The following is a 21,193-nucleotide window of genomic DNA, read 5'->3' as shown; positions in this document are numbered from 1 at the left end:
GCTTGCTATTTAATGGTACCTATTAACAGTTGTATGTGTGATGTGATGCTGCATTAGATTTGCAGGATGTGATTTGTTTTTAGCTTTTTCCAGGAAATTATATGGAAACATTTAATTTTAAGATTTTTTCGTGTTGTTTAAAAGATAATTGTATAATTTTTGTCAAAAGAGTGTTTTTGACAAAGCTCATATAATTTGGCGAAAGTAGTCACCAATATGTCACTTTTAATGTTATCCTCCTTTTTTCAGATTTAAGTTAAATGCTATAGTAATTCAATGGTCAGACAAATTAAGGCTTCCATGCCTGGTCAAGAAAAACCTCAGAAACCAAAATAATTAACGCTTAAGTTTGCAGCAAATCAGTAACCTGTTGTAACAAGTGCAGGCCAGGTGTCTTAGCTTCTCCATCTTCTCCATCTAATTAGAATGAGGTGTTGCATGAGGGAATCAGTTTAAACCTGCAGGACGGTTTGAGATCCCTGCTTTAAACTCAACAGGAATTTATTTGTATGAGCAATTACTGACAGCTGCATTTTTCTGCAAAATATTCTACAACATACCATATATGGTAGGAATCTGACATACATATCCACCATAGGATTTCAAAACATTTCCTTTAAAGGTTGGTACTCGGAGATTAACGATGACACAACTCAAGTGGTCTGCCATGCAGGTATTTAAACTGAAGTGTCACTAAGAACTTCAGAAGCAGCAGAAAGTCTTCTTAACTTTGCACTCATTCAAAGCAAATAGGATTATGTGTTAGAAATGCAGGTACACCTGTCCATATTTGAAAGTTTCTCTCAAAATTTAGGTGTATTTTTACACAGTAGTCGATTTAGCTCCTTCATCATGATGCTGTTAGAGATGTGGCTCATGTATGTGAGAATCTGCAGATTTTTCTGCATTTCAAACTATGGCAGCAGTACTTAGAGTCACTGTGGCTCACAAGTCCCTTTGTTGGTTTCATTCCTCTGTGCACATGCCAAATATTTACAGCTTCTCTGTCAGTTTTCCCCCCTCTGTGCCAGCTCACTTCTGTTTTTCTTGATTTTATTCATTCCATCTCCTCCCATGGGGGAGATTGCAAAAAATCTCATCACAGTGATTTTTAGGGAAGGAGGGATGGATATCGGATGGCTTGCACCTCATGGTGCCAGTCGGATGCGGGGCACAAGGGGTGAGGTTGCCAACAGGAGGTGGGCATGGGGTGCCAAGCGGAGGCTCCACACTGAGACACATGCTTAATTAGCATCTGAGATGGATGGAGGGAGGAGGGAAAGGATGCACGCATGGCAGTACAGGAGGCTAATTATGCCGTTTGAAAAGAGATGCCGGCGTAAAATCTTAGCGTCTCTGTGAGAGAATGCAAGCGCCGTTCAGGCATTGTGTCAAAGCACTTCCATTCTCATTTGAAGCTTATTGTATATACGAACACAGAAATTTACAGCACAGTCAAAAGTGCTCCAAGAAATTTATTTCCTGAGCCCTGGCAATACTGTCTGATGAATGCGACAGCTGTGCTGCTAAAGCTGAGCGGTGAGAGAGTGTGTTTCAATGCGAATCATCTGGCACTGTCGAGGCAGAGACTTCTAATTTGAAAAAAATGGGGGAAGTGACATTTTGCTCATTCACACTAGCACACCCGCCAAGCATCCTGTCAGAACGTTGGCCGCCGGTGAACTTCTGTGCATCTAGTGACTTGACACAATTATACACTTTTTCTGATGTGTGTGAGCTCATTTGCTTTACCTGGTCTGATTTTAAAAAAATGCATTCACGTGTGTTTACCAGAGTCTTTCAGCTTTTAGTTTTACCACTTAACACTCCCCACCGTGTGAAGTACAGAGAGACTCTGGCTTTCAGTCAGCTACTATCTGCACAAGATATTAACTTTTCCACAGACCACACCAACCCATAATGCTGATCCACACAGGACTGCGTATGATGTCACCAGGATCATGTTGAGGACTTGAATTTGTGCGTGAGAAATAGCCAAGCACGTTTCCCCGCTCTCCACCTTTCTCAAACCGAGGCGACGAGGCTGACAGCCTCCTAAAAACCCCTCGACTGCTTCTTTCTCACTCCAATCAGGATGAATTTCATGTTGCTGTTTAACTGTTGCTATGGTGAAACTGAGGCTTGTTTTTGTGTGTTTGTTTACTTGCTTGTGTACGCCACAGCAGTATTTCAAGGCACATCATTTGGCACTGAAGCTGGCAGTCTAATTTAGGGGAAATGGGCTTCCGTCTAAAAAGCATCCAAATGACAGACATCCATAATATGTCTGTGTGTGTGCGTGTGAGAGAGAGAGAGAGTGTGAGTTAATAAAGGGATCATCCAGGCCTATGGCTGCAGGCTATTATGTTAATACAATCAGTGGACAAAAAAGTTCAATCATTTTAATCTAAACACACATTTCCTCCTCTCCTCATCATTGTCTTGCTTTTACCTTCGCTCTTTTGTCAGCAACATCATACTCCCAAGATTTATTAGGCCATGTTCGGCACTCACACAGACACAATGCCGTTTAACACACACACAGAAGGTCTTCCACCTGAGTCCCAGCTTCTCGCTGCCACTAATGCCCCCTTTATGCATCTCTTTGCATAATGGCCCCTATCTAACACACACACAGCCATCCCAAAGATGGAAGACTCACCTCTTGACATCATATTAAAACCGCACACAAAGCGCACACCCCTTATGACTACTTCCACAGCGTTAGCACAAACATGCAGCTCACACACACCAGCTCAAAGCCACTTCAGTGAATGGAGTAGCAGCCGTGCCACAGCCACAGCTCTGATGTGCTCTCACTTCCTGGCTCTCATTCAGAGGCATTAGAGCTGCCTACATTACACAGGCATGCTAATGATATCTGGTTATGTGCCACTGCTACATTGACATGCAGAATGAGTCTGAACTCATACATATGAGCAAAACGGAGAGATATGTGGAATCTTTATGGTGCTGGGTTGTATCACTTTGATAGCTTGCATCAAACGTATGACTGCAACATGTGTGTTGGTCAAACCCCTGATTGCTTGTTTATGAACAAATGTGCTTGTCAGTTATTGCAAATGTATCCGCTTCTGCGCGTTCCCATGAGTGCATGTTACTCTATGTTTCTGTATAATGTGCTACTAGAGAGATGTCCACAGAGTAAACACCCCATATTTGCTAGTGAAAAGCCCAGAACCCAGATTATAGATAATTGAAGCTTTTGTGTTTTCTCCTTTTCTGTGTGTCTGTCTGCCCCCGCCTCCATCCTCCTCTGCCCTCAGGGATAGCTTCTTTAAGCCTCTTTGTATTGTTGGAATCTCAAACCACGTCCACTTTTACACCACTAAATTTAATGTTACACTTTAGCCTTCGCTTCACATTAAGTCTTGTTTTTCACACCAAAACAGGATGATAGGGACATTCCAGAGACAAAAAATATATCCTCTTCTGCATTAAAGCATTTATGGAGGCGTTTGGTGCACCACTGCAGTACTTGAACACTCCAGAATACAAGCCGACCTGAGTTCTCGTATAAAGACATAAGAGCAGTTTAGATCTCGAGTATTAAATAATACATGCAGGTATTTATTCCAAAAACCTTATTTTCAAATGAAAATAATCTTATCAAGCTAAATCTGGACTTTACTGAAGTGGTTCTACTAAGGGTTCGAATTACACCAGTTTTGGTGGAAGCCTAGTTTTCAAGCGTACACCACGATTTTCTAAATCACGTGCACGCACATATATATATAAGGGTGCTGTCAAAAAACATTTTGCTACTACCTAATGCAGGTGGGAGAATTAGAAATATCTTATATAGTGACAAAAAGAAAAGATAATGCACGAATTTCAGTAATTCAATTGGAGCTAAATGGCATCAGAGCAGCTACACGTGTATTTTGATGCTAGCACTCCATGTGTCCATGTTTTTTCCCTGTTTATCCTGAAACAACACACACGCACTCAGGAGTTTTCTGGGTGGACGGGGGGCTGAGCTGTCTTCTGTGAGGGACATAAACCAAACTGTGAAGAAAATCACATGCAGATGGCATAAAACACTTTTTACTCGATGTTCATGATGTAGCTATTTTATATATTGCAGGCAGAACAACAAATTGAGTATTTTCGGTATATCCCCCTCCCCTAAGTCAAATAAAATAGTTGTCTGCAGTTTGCAGCCTTCTCGGTTTATTCCTGAAAGGCATCTGGCTCAGGACGGGATGGTTTGGTGCGGTTAACCTTGATCTTTGTTGCGTTGCCGCAGCCAATCGTACCCTTACCTCATAGGCAAGATAGGTGCCAATAGTGATAAATGTATCAGCTACTTAATAGTGTGATAAAGGCCAGATGAGAGGTGATATAGTTTAAAAAACAGGATGTGATTAACGTTTATTAAAATCTAATGCACCCATCCTTTTGAGGAGACCTCAGATGTGCAAGGCCATTTCTATTCCCTAATGCTGTTATGTATGGTCATCCATTCACTTTGGGTAAGACTATTTATTCTTTATCTTTCTCACCTTTTTTTGCTGCAGTGCGAAAAATGGCCAAAACACTTTTCATTAGAAAAATAATCTCTTTATCCAAATTTACTTAAAAGTGAGGAACAACATTTAAGCTTCATTGGGCTACATTTATTTACAGGACAAGGTAGAAGAAATGCAAACCAGATGTGATCAGTTGTTAGACAGGTTATAAGAAGAGGACTTCTCAGAAGAGATTAGTCTTCAAGAGATTATTTAAAGTAGAGAAAGACTTTGATGGCATTTAGTGGCTAGCTCCGTCATTGTGAAACCACAAATGGGATCAGTCTGGACTGATCCTACCTTGTGAGTAGGGGTAGCAATACCACCCAAAGCTTTAGTGAAGAACACAGAAAAGGAGACATAACACAAGAACATGCTGTTCCTTGTGTTTCTGATGTTTCCTTGCTCCAAAACACCTGATTCAAATGAGCTACCCTCAATGCGTTTTCATCAAGAAACATCTAAAAATGTGTAAGGCAGGAAGAGCTGAGAAACTGCAGGTAAACATTAGTGACTTCAATTCAATTCAGGCAGTTTAGGGTAGCCTGTGGAGTTCAGTGAACGATGGAGTCATGTGGACAATTTATTATGTATTTTTTTTCCAGACCATCTCTAGCAGGGAGACCTGTTATAATAATATTGTATCAGTCAAGAGAAGAGATAAGGTGGCCTTTACCAGGAGCTGGGTATCATACTGAGCCAAATATGGTCTGATGTCTCATCAGCCTCATTTCCACCAAGGGGTCCAACTCAGGAAAGGACAGTTTGGTGCATTTTGTTTGGGTAAACCCTGGTCTGTATGGGTGTACAAAGCACCATGAGTGAGGACAGGAGCAACTTGGACAGAGAGGATAAGAGGTCATCCAGCAGTTTGTATTATTTCTTCTTGGCATGTGGCTTTAAGTAACAAAAAAATCAACAGTATATTTAAAAATAGTACTGTTCCTCCTTTGTTCTTACTGCTGAGTCGCATGGGAAGGGATGATTCCATAACCAATCGATCAGTTGCTTTGTGTCAAGCGCTACCCTTTAGGGTCAGATTGGTAAGATTGGGACCCCAGTGAAAGGGTCCCAAAAAGTAGGTTGGAAACGGGGCTTTACTGTATGTTCTGAAATGCAAAGCAGCATGACTGAGGACAGGTGCAACATAGCCAGAGACAGATAAGTAGTCTTGAGTCATGACACATAGCTAAGCTGAGTTTATTTGGCTAAGCACGTGCATGGTTTTGATCAATCGTTTAAGAAAAAAAACAAATTATTTCTGATGATTGCTATGTTTAAACACATATTAAATGTGTTATCAGAGGGCTGCAGTGCCAGTACACATACATGCGTTTATGTTGCTACATGTAGTTAAACTTAAAGGCAACATTTGGAAGCATGCATGCTTTAAATTCTTTATTGGGTTTAAAATTTCCACTGGAATAATTAAAAATAACTGAGGTTAAACATGCATCTTAGGATGTGTTGTGTTTGAAGGGCCTGAAATCTCTTTTTGGCTGTTCAGCGTTTGAATATGGGACCTTTCTATTTAAATATTTACATTACTCATCCTATGTTTCTTCACAGATGGCACCCAGAGGCGCTGAATCTCGATTTGAGCACCCGTATGAAGACATTGGAAGACATTACCCCACACACCCCAGGTGAGATCAATGTATATGCTTGCAAACATGGGTTTGTGTAGGAAAATGAAGGGATAACTTTTTACCATTCCCTCCTTTTGTGTCTCCCTCACTGCATACACAGACACACAAGCAGCACAGACTAATCCTCTTTGGAGCTTATAATTAAATCTGGAGTGTTTGCCTTGGGAGTGTCTACTCATCCCAGGAATGGGACTGATCAGCTCTGCAGAGAGCAGGATCTCCCACACACATGCATGGAGGATGGTTTGCTAGGATAAAGGGTGCATAACCTCTATGGGTTTAATGGAACCCTGCATTTCCTTTGTTTGTTTAACCGTTCTCTTGTTAAATTATATAGCACAAGTGCATCTGTCCATTCTTGACAGAAAATTCCCCGTCTTTTGCCTGTAAGCGTGCACATACACATGCTGAACAAACTGCATCTGCATCTTCACGGCCCAACAGCTAAGTGGAGCGTGGAGTGGCGTGGTGCGAGGAAAGTGAGAGGAGGAGGTGAATGAGGAAAAGAGGGGACACCGGGATGGAGAGGAGGAGAGTGAGGAAAAAGAGAACAGTCATTTCACGGGTTATTGCCCCTCCTGATATGACAGGCACCAGGGAGCGCAGACATCAACCCTGACTCCCGGGGGGGATGAGAAACAGTGAGAATGTAGGAGGGAGAAGTAAAGAGGAGGAAGGACTTGGCCAAGCAGCAGAGGGACAGAGAGATTAGTCAACTGTAACCATGGAGACAAACCTAAATGGAGACAGACAGGCTGAGGGAGATTTGGATGAACTTTGACTCAAACTAAGCCTCCAGTGTCTAACTGCTGATTCATTTTTTGACAGGACAAATTCGATTATCTGTTTATCTGTTTTGTAATGCAGAAATATTTCTTTTTGATAATTTAGTCTATTTAAAGTAAAATAAATAAATCCATACTATATATGCCATGTTTAGATATATTTTTGTGCTTTTTTTTTAAAATTCAGGTCACCAAAAATAGAACCCTTTTGTGACAAATCAAGCAATTTGGGAAAAATTTGGCATTTCTGTCTCATAAAACCATGTCCACAACATTAAAAAGTAATCAGCAGATCATTATGATTAGACTTAGAGATAACACAGCAGGTTAAAATGTTGTTAAATCTGCCCAAAACCCTGAGGATGCCAGCTACTTGAAATGCATATGGTACTGTTAATGTGCTTCTGGGGACATTTGCCTCAACAGAAAAGCACAAGCAAGAGCAACAAAAGACAAAGGAGAAGCGCCAGACGGAGTTTGAACACTATTCAGACTTGCATGTTCGTGTTTTCGTTTCTGATGTTGCTGCAAAGATAAATCAAAACTCCTCAGTCCCTCCGAACTCCTCTGACACCCGTTGACATGAGCACACAGAAAAGAAGAGGATGGGATTCAAGTATATTGTGGGAATGTTTTCTTTTTTATATATGGAGAGGCGGAAGAACAGGAGAAAAACAGAGAGCGAGCAGACACAGCAGAGAAATTGAATGCATTTTTCAAAGTGGAGCTGAACTTTGTGCAAAATCCCCCCGGGGGCCGCCATTATTGAAAGCCATTTCCTCTCAAAATGAGTGTGGCTCCACCATTGGCCTGGCTCTCATTAGCATACATTTGGCCTGCCTTTGTGTGGAGCCGGCTGGGGCTGCAGCTGGAAGGATGGAAGCGAAGGAGGCGAGCACATGCGTGAAGCGCGAGCGCATGCATAGAACAGGAGATGCAATAAGGCATCTCACAGATGGGAGCATATGGAGAGAGGTGGAGAGAGGAGAAGAGGTGTGCGTCGCAAACACGGGCAGGAAATTGAGGCAGAATCAAGGTGTCCTGGCAGGCATTTAAATATTTTACTTCCACTAGTCTGCTGCTAATTGCTAATATGCCATTATAGTTTTTTCTAATTAGAGGAGTTAGCATAAAAACTAATATTTTGTAACTGATTTAGAAAGTTGCATCCAGGATGCCTTTTTCTTTACGTGTTAGGCTGCGGATTGCTTCCCATATAGTGTGTTTTTTTACACAATGGAAGCACAGAAAAGGTAGAAAAGGCCAACTTCATGCACTTTGAGTGCTTATGTGATCAGTTAACATGAATCTCCATATCCAGGATGATACATTTTTTTTAAACCTGTATTTATTCCTTATTGTTCAAGGGCCTGAATAGCTTTCCACTAGTCCTACATTGGCTTATCTTTTGGTTTGTGCACATGGGCTCAAAAAAAACCAGCCAATCATCAAATTTTAAGGGCTTTCTTTTATTATCTACAGCTAATTTCTGTTTGCCTTCAGTTAAATAACAGTCTGAGGCTCCCTAATATATCATAAACCTCTATGGTATATTATTTCTATTTAGAAAAAGGCCCAATAGCACTACAGTGCCTTTTATATTTTTCTTGGTCATTGATACCCCCCTAAAAATGGCCCAGGTTTCATTTGTGTGTCCTCCTATCTGCCTATTTTATGTTGTGCTGGAAAATGTTTCTTAACCCGAATTGTGGATGCACTAAATTAGTTCTGTCTGGCTATGCCTACCTCTCAATTAAAGGAGTGGATGCCAAAGTAGAAGATTTGCTCGGACATGAGTCTGAAAAAAAGTGCTGAAGGCTACAATGCAACAGCCAGAAAGAGGAGCTCAAATCTGGGAGGAAAGATTTGGAAAAAAACTGGAAGAGGCAGCATCAAGAGGTTTGCCCCAGGGAGGGGGATAGTGCTATTTTGGCTCTTACCTCACTCTCCACCGGCCATTAACGCGGGGGTGCACCTCCGGATAAGCTCCACGCTTTGGGAAGCACACACGCACACACAAGGCCATATGGAGAATATTAACATCATTACCAATTCAAAGCACAGGCAGGTCATGGGCGCAGCGACCTAGCCCCTGGTTATCCAATCAGAGCAACCCCTGACCCATTCCCCTAAGGTGATTGGATTAGTGAGGCACGTTGGCACAGCAACGTCGCTGGCCGGAGATGATAATTGGCTGATTAATGTGCAGCTTATGGCTGCTGAGTTAAATTGTGCAGAACTTTAGTCGTGGGCCATACTGGCCTTATAAAGGGCTCGTCTCATCTGAACAATGGAAACGACACGGAGAATGAAATGAGTTGTTTGTGTTTACTTCTCCAGTCACCTCAGGTCACAAATCCACTATCAAACACCTGAGTTTCCAGTCAGTCTTTCACAGAAGCTTATTATTTGGAGAACACTCCTTAAAAAAACCAGGTCAACTTTCTGACTGTCCAAAGCATGTCAAGTATCCACTAGTGTGTGGAAAAAGTTTCCTTTAAGGACTCTGAAGTGATCTCTGTGAGGCAAACAGAGCCATTTAGGTTTCTTCACCACGTCCGAGCGCATGAACCTTTTCACCCATGAGATGCCTCCCTCGCCTTGAAAGGAACTGGCTGATTAGAATAAACTGAATTAGTTTTTATGTTTTCAGCCCTTTCATACTTTCAGCCCTGCCTCGCACTTTGAGAGTGCTACAGTTATTGCAAAGGTCTGTTATCATTTTAGCTCAGTAATACTGTTTGGACTGCAGTTTGGAGCTTGTGATGAATTCATATGGCTTTTTCAGGGTCAGCAGAGAAATCATATTGTTGCTATATTAAAGCAGAGTCCCTTTTTCTCCCAGCTTCATATGCCAGCAGCCGTCTCCCTGCCACTGCTGTCCAGCTGCCGAATGACTCACTTTAAACTGGTCCAACTCAGTTAAAGTTATTGTCTCTGTAAGTCATTTCATTTCTTGAGAGCTCACGGTGCATTATGTAACCTTCTGGATCTTAGATGATTGGTTTAAAAGTTTATTTAAACCTGTTTATTGTTAAATAATAGCAATAAATGAATGATTTTGTGCAAGGTGCCTTGACCCCGTTGTTTTTTTTATTTTTATTTTTTAGGGTAGGGACCCCTTATTGTGCCAAAGCAGCAATGTTTGTCCAAGTAACACTGTTTGTGCTCAGACATAGACAAACGTAATAGAATCAGCAGTAGGAAATGAAAGGGCTTTAACCAGCTCTGCCACATGCACAGCTGAGGCACCGATGGCTTTACCTGTTTACAATAACTGCTTTTTCCCAGCCTTTTCACTGATTCCATCAATCCTTTTGTCTGCATTCCTCTGTCACTTCTGTTTATATCTCTCTTAGACTCCTCGCCATCCATCTCTCCCACCGTCTCTCAGGTCTGTGTATGGGAAAATGAAATCAGTGTTATAAATAAAACAAAACACATACATGTTGAGGCCTGGGTGCTCCTTTTGAGCTCAGCGAGAAATACAAAGAATGTCATGCAAAAGTCTGCATGACAGTCTACAATGAGCTGGAGTCCCCATGTATCCTAATATTTTCTGCTTTGCCTACAATGAAACAGAATGCAATAGCCATGCAGTGAACTTATTCTGAACTGTGAGAAAAAAAAGTTTTGCTTTTAGTTAAAAAAAAAAAAAATCCATCTGTTTCCATCATCAGCTCTTACTCAACTGTTTTCCCCCTGGCACGTCTCTATTACATGGTTGCCTTCCTTCTTGCAGGATTGTCCAAAAAGTAACTCTGACCTCTGACTTCTTCACTAATCATCACTTCTACTTTTTCTAGTGGTTCCTCTGGAGCAACAGCACCTAAATGCCCTAAAAAATCTTTACACGAGAATGTACATTTGCATTAAAAAGTATGCAAAGCCTTTTGTATTACCAGGATTAGTCATAAATCATTTTGTAAGTAGCAACAATAGACAAACACAGTCTTCCTAAACTAACACCACACAAACAATTAAATATTTCTTTTCTTTCTTTTTTTTTTTAAACATGTGAATACGGTGCAGGGTGGAAAAAATATGCAAAACTTTAGAATAATGAAGTCAAATCAACGTCACGAGATTGGAGGTGTTGGTTAAAGCTGCCGTGCCCTTATTTCAAAGTATCTCTGAAAGCTTTGATGTTCATCAGTCCACATTAAGACAGATTATCCATAAATGGAGAAAGTTCGGTTGCTACTCCTTCTAGGAGTGGTTGTCCTGTAAAGATGCCTGCAAGAGCACAACCTAGAACGTGCATTGAGGTGAAGAAGAATCCAAGAATGTCAAGAATCTCTGGTACATGCCAACATGTCTGACAATAGAATACATACAATAAATAAAACATTAAACAATAATGGAGTTTGTGGAAGATATTCCAGAGGAAGCTACTGCTGTCCAACAAAACCACTGCTGCGCATTTGATGTTTGGAAAAGAGGACAGATAAAACTCAGTTTTTTTGAAGGAACACACAACGCTATGTTTGGAGAAAAAGGCAAAACACACCAACAGCAACACCTCATCCCAACTGTGAAGCATGGTGGAGGGGGCATAATGGAATGGGTCTGCTCTGCTGCCACAGGGCCTGGATGGATTGTTATCATTGATGGAGAATTAAATTTCTAAGTTTATCTAAATATTTTGCAGAAGAACTGAAGACAGTCTGTCTGCTGATTTTTTAGCTCAACAGAGGATTGTAGATGCAACAAGACTATGACCCAAAGCACAGACGTAAATCAACAGAATGGCTTTTAAGCCTTCTGGAGTACCTCGACCCGACTGGGATGCTGTGACATGACTTTGAGAGGGTGATTCACACCAGACATCCCAAGAATATTGCTAAACTGAAACAGTTTTGTAAAGAGGAATGCTCCCGAACTTCTCCTGATTCCTGATTGTTGTACAGGTTTGATCTTCAACTACAGGAAATGTTTAGGGTCCACCAGCTATTGGCCTGGGGTGTTGCATACTTTTTCAATCCTGCACTGTGAATATTTACATGTTATGTTCAATGAACATTAAATAATATAACTGTTTGTGTGGTATTTGTTTATGAAGACTGTGTCTGTCTATTGTTGCGACTTAGATGAAGATCAGATCACATTTTTATGACCAGTTCATACAAAAATCCAGTTAATTCCACTTCACTTTTCCTTGCAACTGTATTTGAACAAATGTTATTGATATTTGTTTGAAGCAAGGCATCATTAATATGACGAATGAGTCTTTGAATATTTGTGTTAGCTGGGTTGGAGTACCCACTCCTAGCTTACATACAGGCCTATCGCCCTGCTGCCTCTCATCTCTCCTCACCTTCTCATTTCTAACCCGAAGCTCCCACTGTTACCTGCCACTGATACTGTACACACTCCCCATCATAGCTCAGTATGTAGTAGCAAAGAGTGTAAACACAGGCCCATTCAGATTACGTGCATGCATTTAGGTGAGAGCCAATTTCCACTGCTGTTGTTTACATAAGCCGGCTTGATTAGCAGAGCTGCCTTGACGTTCAAGTTCAGTTTAATGTTTTTCTCCAGGTCTGTTCTGTGTCTTTGGCAGTCAGGTAGCACAGTGCCGTTACTGCTATGTCCACAAGGATGGATTAAGAGTCTGAACAATTCCTCATAAACTAATGATTATATCAACTTGATAAACATACTACATTATACTTTTATTTAAATAACCTTTTCTACAATAAGCGAGGCCCATTCTCCACAGATTACAGGAAATCTCCAAACATGTAGCCAACCACCTTAAAAAAAATACATGACGACCATGTTGATATGCATTTGAATGACTTGGGATGTGTGTGGGGGAATTTTTGGCAGTAGGATACAGCAGCTGCTTTTTGCTGAGCAGTTAATATATTTTGCATGCAGTGCATGCAAGGTGAGCACATAATTGGCAGATGTGCTCACATTTGTATCCATATGCTCCCCCCGTCTTTGCAATCAGAACATTAATGAATTCAATGAGCAAACGCCATGCAACTGACATTAGTGTCTGAGCTTTTGCACTCATGTTTTTTTTTTTTTTTTTTTTTTTTTTTTTTGTGTGGGTGTATGCATGAAAACACTCCTGTCAAGCTATTTATTCATCTACTACAAGGCTTTAAATTATCCCATAACTGGTAAAATCCCTCTTTACCCCTTTCTGTTGGCAGTCAATGTTTTACATCAGGATTGTTGTAACATGAGAACATTTCACAGGTTATATACATTTCTAAACCATTTTATTTATATTTTACAAAATATCCAAACCTGTTTTCTAAAAGGGGTTTTCAGTGAAAATGAAAAAATACTTTATTTACATGCACAGTAAAATTACATCTTGGGCTCCAGAGTTGCCAGGTGCTGTTTATCATGAGAGGTTTCCATCACTTGTCTTGGGTTTGTTTTCTTAGATCAGGTTGCTTGTTTGTGTCATGTGATCTGGCAACACCAGTTCTAGTGGAGTTCAGTGCACAGCAGGATGCTGAAGTTAAAAAAAAAGGAAAGGAAACACATTTTTGAGGTGATAGAGAAACTTCCGGTGGGCTAAGACTTCATGCTCTTAAAGGTTCCCAACTTTTACTAACATATACTAAAATGCATGGACCCCTGCTCCACCCTGTGCTGGAACCATGCTGGTTTTAGGCTTTCAAAAGTGAGATTCTCACTATATATAATGTATTCCGGTTGAGTCCTGTCCTTTGATAAAACCAAAATTAAATGAACAACATACAGCCTTACTTATTTTCCTTAAAATAGGGACAGTTTGTGGACATTAATCACAATGATTTTAATATTCAAAGCCTCAGGGACCCCCTGTGCTCGTTGGGGGACCCCTTGCGGGATCCTAGACCCCAGGTTGAGAACCACTGCTAAAAAAAAAAAATATGAATGTAAATGAGACTTTGTATGATTGCACATCCTGCAGTTCCATAGTAGAAAATAATGTGAATGTGAGTCATTATTGCATTTTTTATGGAGCTAATAGAAATGCATTAATTGGAATAAAGTCTTATTTTTGTTTGAGCATGTACACAAGCACATGTTTCCTTTGTGGGTCTAAAAGAGACACAAGTGAAACACTTGTGTTGAAGCATTTGTAAAGACTTGGGGGGTATCTGGGGGACCGTGGTGGTGAAAGTGAGGGTCTAATGAGGAACTGGAGGGTTATGGTGTGGGGTTACTAATTTCCTGCTTCCGTTTCCTGGAGACAGGTGCAGGATAGGACTGTGCCTAAACAGCAACACACATTCTCATAGTCCCGGATGGATCCTCACACATTTTTCTTTCACTGCAGAGTGTGTAATCATAAACTCTCCCTACACATATTCACATGCATAGCTGTGGATGTAATATTGAGTCTATCATTTGCTTGTACACACACTATCACATGCTCTCAGAGGGTGGTTGGGAGTGTGGTATATGGTGATGATGTTCTCAGAGTGTGAGTCAGATGTATTAGACGGCGTGTCATTACAGCTTTCCACTCTAGTTGGTCCCTGTGGTTCACATCACACCTTGCACTGTTGCTCTATATAGACCTCAGAGGGACAGACGAGAGTCTCATCTGTCTCTCTGCCTGTCTCCTGCTAAACATAGCCTGTCTTTTCTTCTTTTTTTTCCATCTGCATCTCGTTTTCTTTCTTTTCACTGTCTATTTTGTGCCACGACTTCTGCAGCTCATGAGTGGATTTGATTCCAAGAAAGGGCTGGGAATTTAATTTAAAAATCTGTGCTGTTTTCCAACGCTAAACACATAAACACACTCATAAAAATATATATATATATATATATATTGCATAACAACTTGGGTTAGAAAGCAGGTGACAATTTAGCATCACCTGCAAATTCATTTTCACCACAGCTTTGCAGTAATGTCTCAAAATCTGTCAATTTAATACAGACAAAAAGGGGAAAAAAAGCCTAGCAAGAACTATATGGACCCTCATATAACTCATTTTGACAAATTTATTTGTCTGATCTAAACACAGCTCATGGAAGCTCTTATTTACATGTGATGTTTGGTTTTAACATTTCAAGAAGTGTATGTGAAATGTACTTGACAGCTGAATGAGAGCACACCTACTGCCTGCTTGTCTCTTGCTGTCACATGCTCTTTTCAAGCTAGATTACCAGCATAAGCAGGGCTCCTCTAATTGTCATTACCGATGGGGAACAGCATTTTAATCCAGCAGGAATGTTTATCGCTCAAAAGTAAAAGGAGTCCTCAGGAAATTGCTTTGTTTCAGAGGATAAAACCATCCACATGATCTTTTTCCTTCTGGGTTATGAAATTAGTGGGAAGTGCAGTACATTTAATTTACTTCCTCTGTCTTCCGTGCGATAATATTTCAATCCTCGGTTTATTCTTCCTCCCTCTGTCTTAGTCATATGCTAAATAGCTCAGAAACTTGCTGATTAACTGAGTTACATAAGCTAAAAAGTAAACATGAATTTTTTTCTGACACTTTGAATATACAAACGCAGCCTTCCACCCTTCTCTGACTGTAATTGTCTAGAATCGCTTGACTAAGTTCCTCTAGATTCAGCCGTGATTTATCCAAAATTGAAGCACTGTAGCCATTCGACATGGCAGGACTTTTTCAGGTTATCAAAAAAATTACAGCCTAAACATGCTCACTTTCCCTCCAGCTGCCAGCCAGGCTGCAACCAGCTGTATGACCCAGGCATGAGGAACTCCTGATGGGTCACTGAGGCCTGTGGACCCCTTAATCCTCCAGCTGCTTAACCAGGGACACACACAGATACTCATATTGTTTTAGACGGTCATGCCATTAGCCACAATACCTCACGACCTCCCCCATGTTTGTTTTTGTAGATTATTTTTGCTAAAACCAGGCACTGGCTTCACTAAGCTAGCTCAAAGGCAGATCCATAGCCCATATGAAGCTACAAAATAATGTTTTTTCAGGGTCAGAGGTCATGTGTGAATTAGCTCTAAGCAATTAATCCTGCTTGATTTAACACTGTCATCCAGAAAGCCCATAAAAGGAAGCAATTCTAACTTTTTTATGCAAGTTTTGAATTTGTGCACAAGATATTACATTACAGGAGCGCCTCTCATCTCTGAGATTTATGGACATGTGACTGCTTCGCCCTAGAACACAGAGGAGGGAAGAATTGATGAGATGCAAAGAAGATTGAAGCATTAAAAGAGTGAGTGCAGGAGGAGATGAACAGATATTAAAGGAGAGAGGCTGCAGAGGTGATGGAGAGCAGGCGGAACAGAAAGGAAGAGAGCGAGATGAATATCCAACTGGAAAATATGCGAAAACTGATGATCGCAGAGGGGAAAAAATTAGGCAGATGATGAGGGATGAAAGGGGAAGCATACAGAGGTTCCTGTCTGTTTGGGTGGCCTTGAGTCAGGTTGAGCACCCAGGTGTTCCCCCTCCTCTAACATCGCTCCATCCTTCCTCCCCTGGTGGCCTTCACCATTTAATCTGGATTAATGAGGAGTTTGACCTTTGCCTCTTTTTCTCTTGCCTGCTCTTTCCACTCTGGCTTCGCCTCCTCTTCTTTTTTTACTGACTTCACATCTTTATTTTAGATGGAATCTCACTACTCTTTTTTTCCTTCAGTCTTTTCACTTCTTCACTCCATTTTATTCCTTTTCTGAAGCCTTGGCCGTTACACGGAGCTCTGCTGACTGACAAGTCAGTGCTGTTCATTGGTGGGACCACCTGTGTATCCTGTCCCCGCTCTGTTTGGGTGGTCAGGCCTCCCAGTCCTCAGAAAAAACACTATACTGATACGTGCGACACACACACACATATATATATAGAAGTTCATGTCACCACAGCCCATGAATATCCTTAAGGGAAGTCTGCAGACACAAACCCACAACCAAGCTGTGTGCTACCTAATCTGTGGTGAGTGAGTCTTTCTAATTGGCCAGTCAACAGGTGCTGAGCTGGACTCAAGAGACCGGACAGAGGAGACGCAGGGATACGATTACAGAACAAGGGAGAGGCTAAGCTCAAGGCTTCTGTATAATAACTACAGTGGGAGCCATTGTTGAATGGTGGGAAGTAAATCTGTTGTATTGCTCCTTGTTGGACTTAAATTATTAGTATCTGTTAATAGATTTGTCTTCGATATTATCCATGCAAAAGATTCATTTTCCATAATCAGGAAAAGAATTAAGGCACATTTTAGTTTTAACATATAGAAACATGCACAAGCTAAAGAGTTGGAGGTCTAAACAGCTTGTTTTCAGCTTCTATTTCAAAAGCCGGCGTCCGTGATGGTATGAGGGAACATTAGAGCACATGGCATGTCTAACTTGGTCTGTGAAGGCACCATTGATGCCGAACAATACAGTATGTACAAGTTTTAAAACATGTGCTGCTGTCCAGATGTTTGTTTGAACAAGAAAATGCCAAAACATACTCTGTGCTGATGCTAACCTGAAAATCTGCAACATGAAACTCAGATATGACAAAGGAGGCCCCCAAAGTGTTGAGCAACTGAAATGTGAAAACAGTTGGTATTCAAATGAGGCACTTAGGATAAATAACTAGGAAGCAGCACATCACAGGTTAGCTTAGGTTTCTTTTTAACAAGAAAATGTTAAAAAAAAAAAATAAATAATCAGAAATACTTCTTTATTCCCAGAGGGAAATAGTTGCATTGCATAAAATAATAAAAACAAATATTAACAAATAGAAAAATCTTTTACAAAGAGTTTATGGTTCAGACCTGATCTACAGTTTAATGGCCACAAGAAGGAAAGATTTCCTGTCGGTTTCTGCTCCTAAGGAGGTGAAAAGTGTCCAGTATAGCCCTTAACTTAGCATCCTCCTCTTCAACACCTTCTGCAGAGTTCAGCTTCACACCCCCAATATGTCTGGCTTTACAGATAAATTTTGATGAGCCACCTTTAGTCTGCTGCTCCAGCACACAACAGCACACTCATAAAATACCCTGATCATCATCCGGTAGATGCTGAAGGACCTCAGCTGCCTCAGAAAATAGAGACGGTCCCGGTCCTTCCTGTAGATTGCACCAGTGTTTTTGGTGAAATCCATTTTTCTTCTTCTTCTTCTTCTTCTTTTTTTTTTTTTTTGTATACGTAGTTGTCCACTTAACGTTTTACATTCCTCTCCATCATTCTCTGTGTTCATCATCTCATCCAACTACTAAGCTTTAGGCTGAAAGCTAGCTAGTGAAAATTTTAATTCAGTTTTCTCAGTAATCCTGCCAACAATTAGACAAACTGTGACAGGTGTGCATGTGACTGGTGTCCACAGACATCCACAAACTTTTAAAAAAGGCCGCCTACTAACTGATGCAAAGCATTCATTACAAATGTTGAGTGTATTTCTGCACTCAGCATTGCCATCATGAGAAAAGCAAAGGAAAAGTTGTCTAATCCTGCTTCTGTGGCTCTGATATTAATGGAATATACTGTAGGTAACGGATGTGGTGCCTAAAATTTATGCCCATTTTGCTCACTCCAACACACTCCAACTAACTGATATATCTTTTATTATGAAATGAGGCTACAACTCCTCTTCTCTTACCTGTACTCAGCTGCAACCAGGTGCTTGTTCTGGGCTTCTTTTTTCACCATAAGCATGCTCATCATCTCCAATTTGAGCATTTCTTTTTGACTTGGTGCCACTTTGGAACTATTTTTCCTGGCAAAGAGCTGGTTCTCTGCCTACTGAAACACGGGGAACTGGTTCAAGATTAGAAACAAGTTCCAAATCAGCCCCGTAAGTGTTTTGGCTGTAAAGGAATATCCTTCGTAGCTCCTTGTTGCAAGCTAATTTGACATAATTTCCACATTACACTTGCCAGAAAACCATGCTAGCATTGATGAAAGGAGGTGATGTGGTCAAAACAAGCTCCACTAAGGTAGTCAGAAATCTGAGCGGAAGTCAGAAGTTATCATTTATAAACTTTTCCTCTTTCTGGAACCAGATGGAAACATTTGAGTGTGAATGAAAGGTGAGCAGTCTTCCTTTTCCTTTTATCCTCCTGTTCCCTCTCACTTTTTATCTCTCTCTCTTTCCAAAGCCCCCGTGTCGCCTTACCCAGGGGTTTAGCCCCTAATCACCCAACAGCTAGTGGGAGGGAACCGGAGACTTCCAGCTGGCTGCCTCGTTACTGCACACCCCTGGGACACACACATTCCTCCACACACACACAGCCTCATATATGCTTACCAAGGCATTTGCTGTTATCTCTTGGCATCTCTCCATCCACGTCCCCCCCACAACTCAATCCTGCCAAGGCCACAGCCTCACCACGTAAAGTGAATAACAGAAGGAGGCTTACTGTGAGGGAGGGCCAAATCTCTGGCATGTCCTCCACTCTAAACCAGTTTAAACCAGTATTAGATATGGTCATTAACTGTACTTTTAGGCCTCTATGTTAGAATGTGCTTGTGAATCTTTTCCGATGGTGTCAGTTTGCAGATTTTATCTTAATTTTTTAATTTTTTTCCTGACAACCATCTTTATCTTTCAGGAGGGATCCATATGATTACCCCACTCATTCCAGACCAGCGCCAAGAGAGGCAGCCCCCTACCCCAGCCACCTCCAGGACCCTCCGGCTTCCAGCCACCCCGGTCGTTTGCCTATTCCTCAATCATCCACTCAATCCCAGCCGGCGCCCGGCAGTCCTCGCTACTACCAACCACAGAAGCACCATGCTGCACTAAGGCAGGAAGTCCCCCCGTCTCCCACCACAGCTCACAGAGGGCGGCAGTACCAGGAAGCCATCAGAGGGAGAGGAGACGGCTACCGACAGGCCAGCCCTGGCCGCTACACCAGCCCCGAGAGAAACCCTGCCGTTAGGGACCGCTACCCTAGCCCAGATCGCCACCGCTACAGAGATGAAAGTCAGCCTGACCCAAGACGGAAGAACCCTATGATAGGAGCAGTGTGAAGGCAGCCCATTTACACTGCTTTTAAAAAGGGTTAAAGTAGGGTTCTTTTCAGGGAGGAAGGTTTAAATGTGTATATTTAAAGGTGTGCCAGGATATTCAAGTGAATTTATGATGTAGAAATTAAACTGAGAACAAAGTTCTGCAGAAATATATTGGTGCCAAATGTATAAAACAAATCTTAAAGCAGCATTTAGAAGTAGTGCAGACTTGCATTTTGCACAAGCTGATCAAAATGAAGGAGATAAAGTGAAGTCACCTTGACCAGCTAGACTGCTACAGCAGAGAGAAACAGGAAGTCCACAAACAGGAAGAGGAAGTAACTGCCCTTCTTGTGTCTTCCAGTCCTTGATGTTTTGTCGCTTGGACTTCCTTTACATCCTGCTATCATGCTGATATTTTTTTTTCTTTTTCTTTTTTTTTTTTGCTTATGATTATTTGGATGAGGCCATTACATTTACTTCATATGTGTTAAATTTATTATTGATGAATTTGTTAGTGATATTTTTGTGTTTGTCTAAATCTTGACTTAAATAAGCACATAAAGCTATGTTGCTCCTTCTATGTGTTCTGTTCAACTAATAAAAAATTGAATTAAACTTTTTACCCCTAAATATATCATACCAGAACACTGTTTGATTTGAATAAGCTGTCAAATAAATGTGTGATTTTTCTACAAATACTTTGCAATAAATATTTAAAGACTCACATCCTGTTCCCTTTCCAGCTCATTTAATCTATTCTCCATTTCCATCTACTTAGACATTTGAAATACCCAAACTGCAACATCATGAGTCATCACTTTTCAAATTTTATTACCATATTACACTTAAATTCTGTGAGCACAATCTCCTGATGACTGATAAGAGTAGCCAGCTTTCTGATAATGGCTGAGTCATCTCCAACAATTAGAGGCAAGAAAATCTCCACTAGAAAATGATTAATACCCAATTTGCTCTGAGAAGTGAAGATGGCACTGATTGGTGAAATTAGTTTTGATATGGGGTTTAATTGTGTGTGTGGAGAGGGCTTTTTCTATCTGTTAATGTTTAATTAGCATCGAGGCCAGTAGGGAGCAGGCATATGCTGATCTGTCTAGTCTCTACCAGTGTGACCCTCCCCTGTCTGAGCGGAAATAGACCTCTCAAAGCCAAAAAGCACAGACAAATAAATGTTAATCAAATGCTTTATTTAAAGCAATTAGGCTCCGGGTCCAAATGTTTCTCAGCTATTTCAGAGGAGGGTGCTGTCTGTCTGACCAGATAATGAACAAATGCTTATTATTACACATTTCCATTCAAATGGTAGTTTTGTAA

General features: G+C 41.1%; 1 protein-coding gene across 3 annotated transcripts in view; it reads left to right on the top strand.

Moving 5' to 3' along the window:
- The window catches only part of pard3ba (par-3 family cell polarity regulator beta a), a 175,776-nt gene extending 155,197 nt beyond the window's left edge, over nucleotides 1-20,579 (top strand). For all 3 annotated transcript variants that reach the window (XM_041978552.1, XM_041978551.1, XM_041978553.1), the window contains 2 exons: nucleotides 6,102-6,178; nucleotides 19,459-20,579. In XM_041978552.1, coding sequence (XP_041834486.1) covers nucleotides 6,102-6,178; nucleotides 19,459-19,879 — 498 coding nt within the window. In that variant the 3' untranslated portion in view covers nucleotides 19,880-20,579. The remainder of the gene's footprint in view (nucleotides 1-6,101; nucleotides 6,179-19,458) is intronic.
- The last annotated feature ends 614 nt before the right edge of the window (nucleotides 20,580-21,193 follow it).

This window comes from Melanotaenia boesemani, chromosome 24, assembly GCF_017639745.1.
Source record: "Melanotaenia boesemani isolate fMelBoe1 chromosome 24, fMelBoe1.pri, whole genome shotgun sequence".
In the NCBI taxonomy this organism is placed as follows: domain Eukaryota; kingdom Metazoa; phylum Chordata; class Actinopteri; order Atheriniformes; family Melanotaeniidae; genus Melanotaenia; species Melanotaenia boesemani.
Note: the sequence above shows the minus strand (reverse complement) of the source record. Positions and strands in the feature narration are given on the sequence as shown.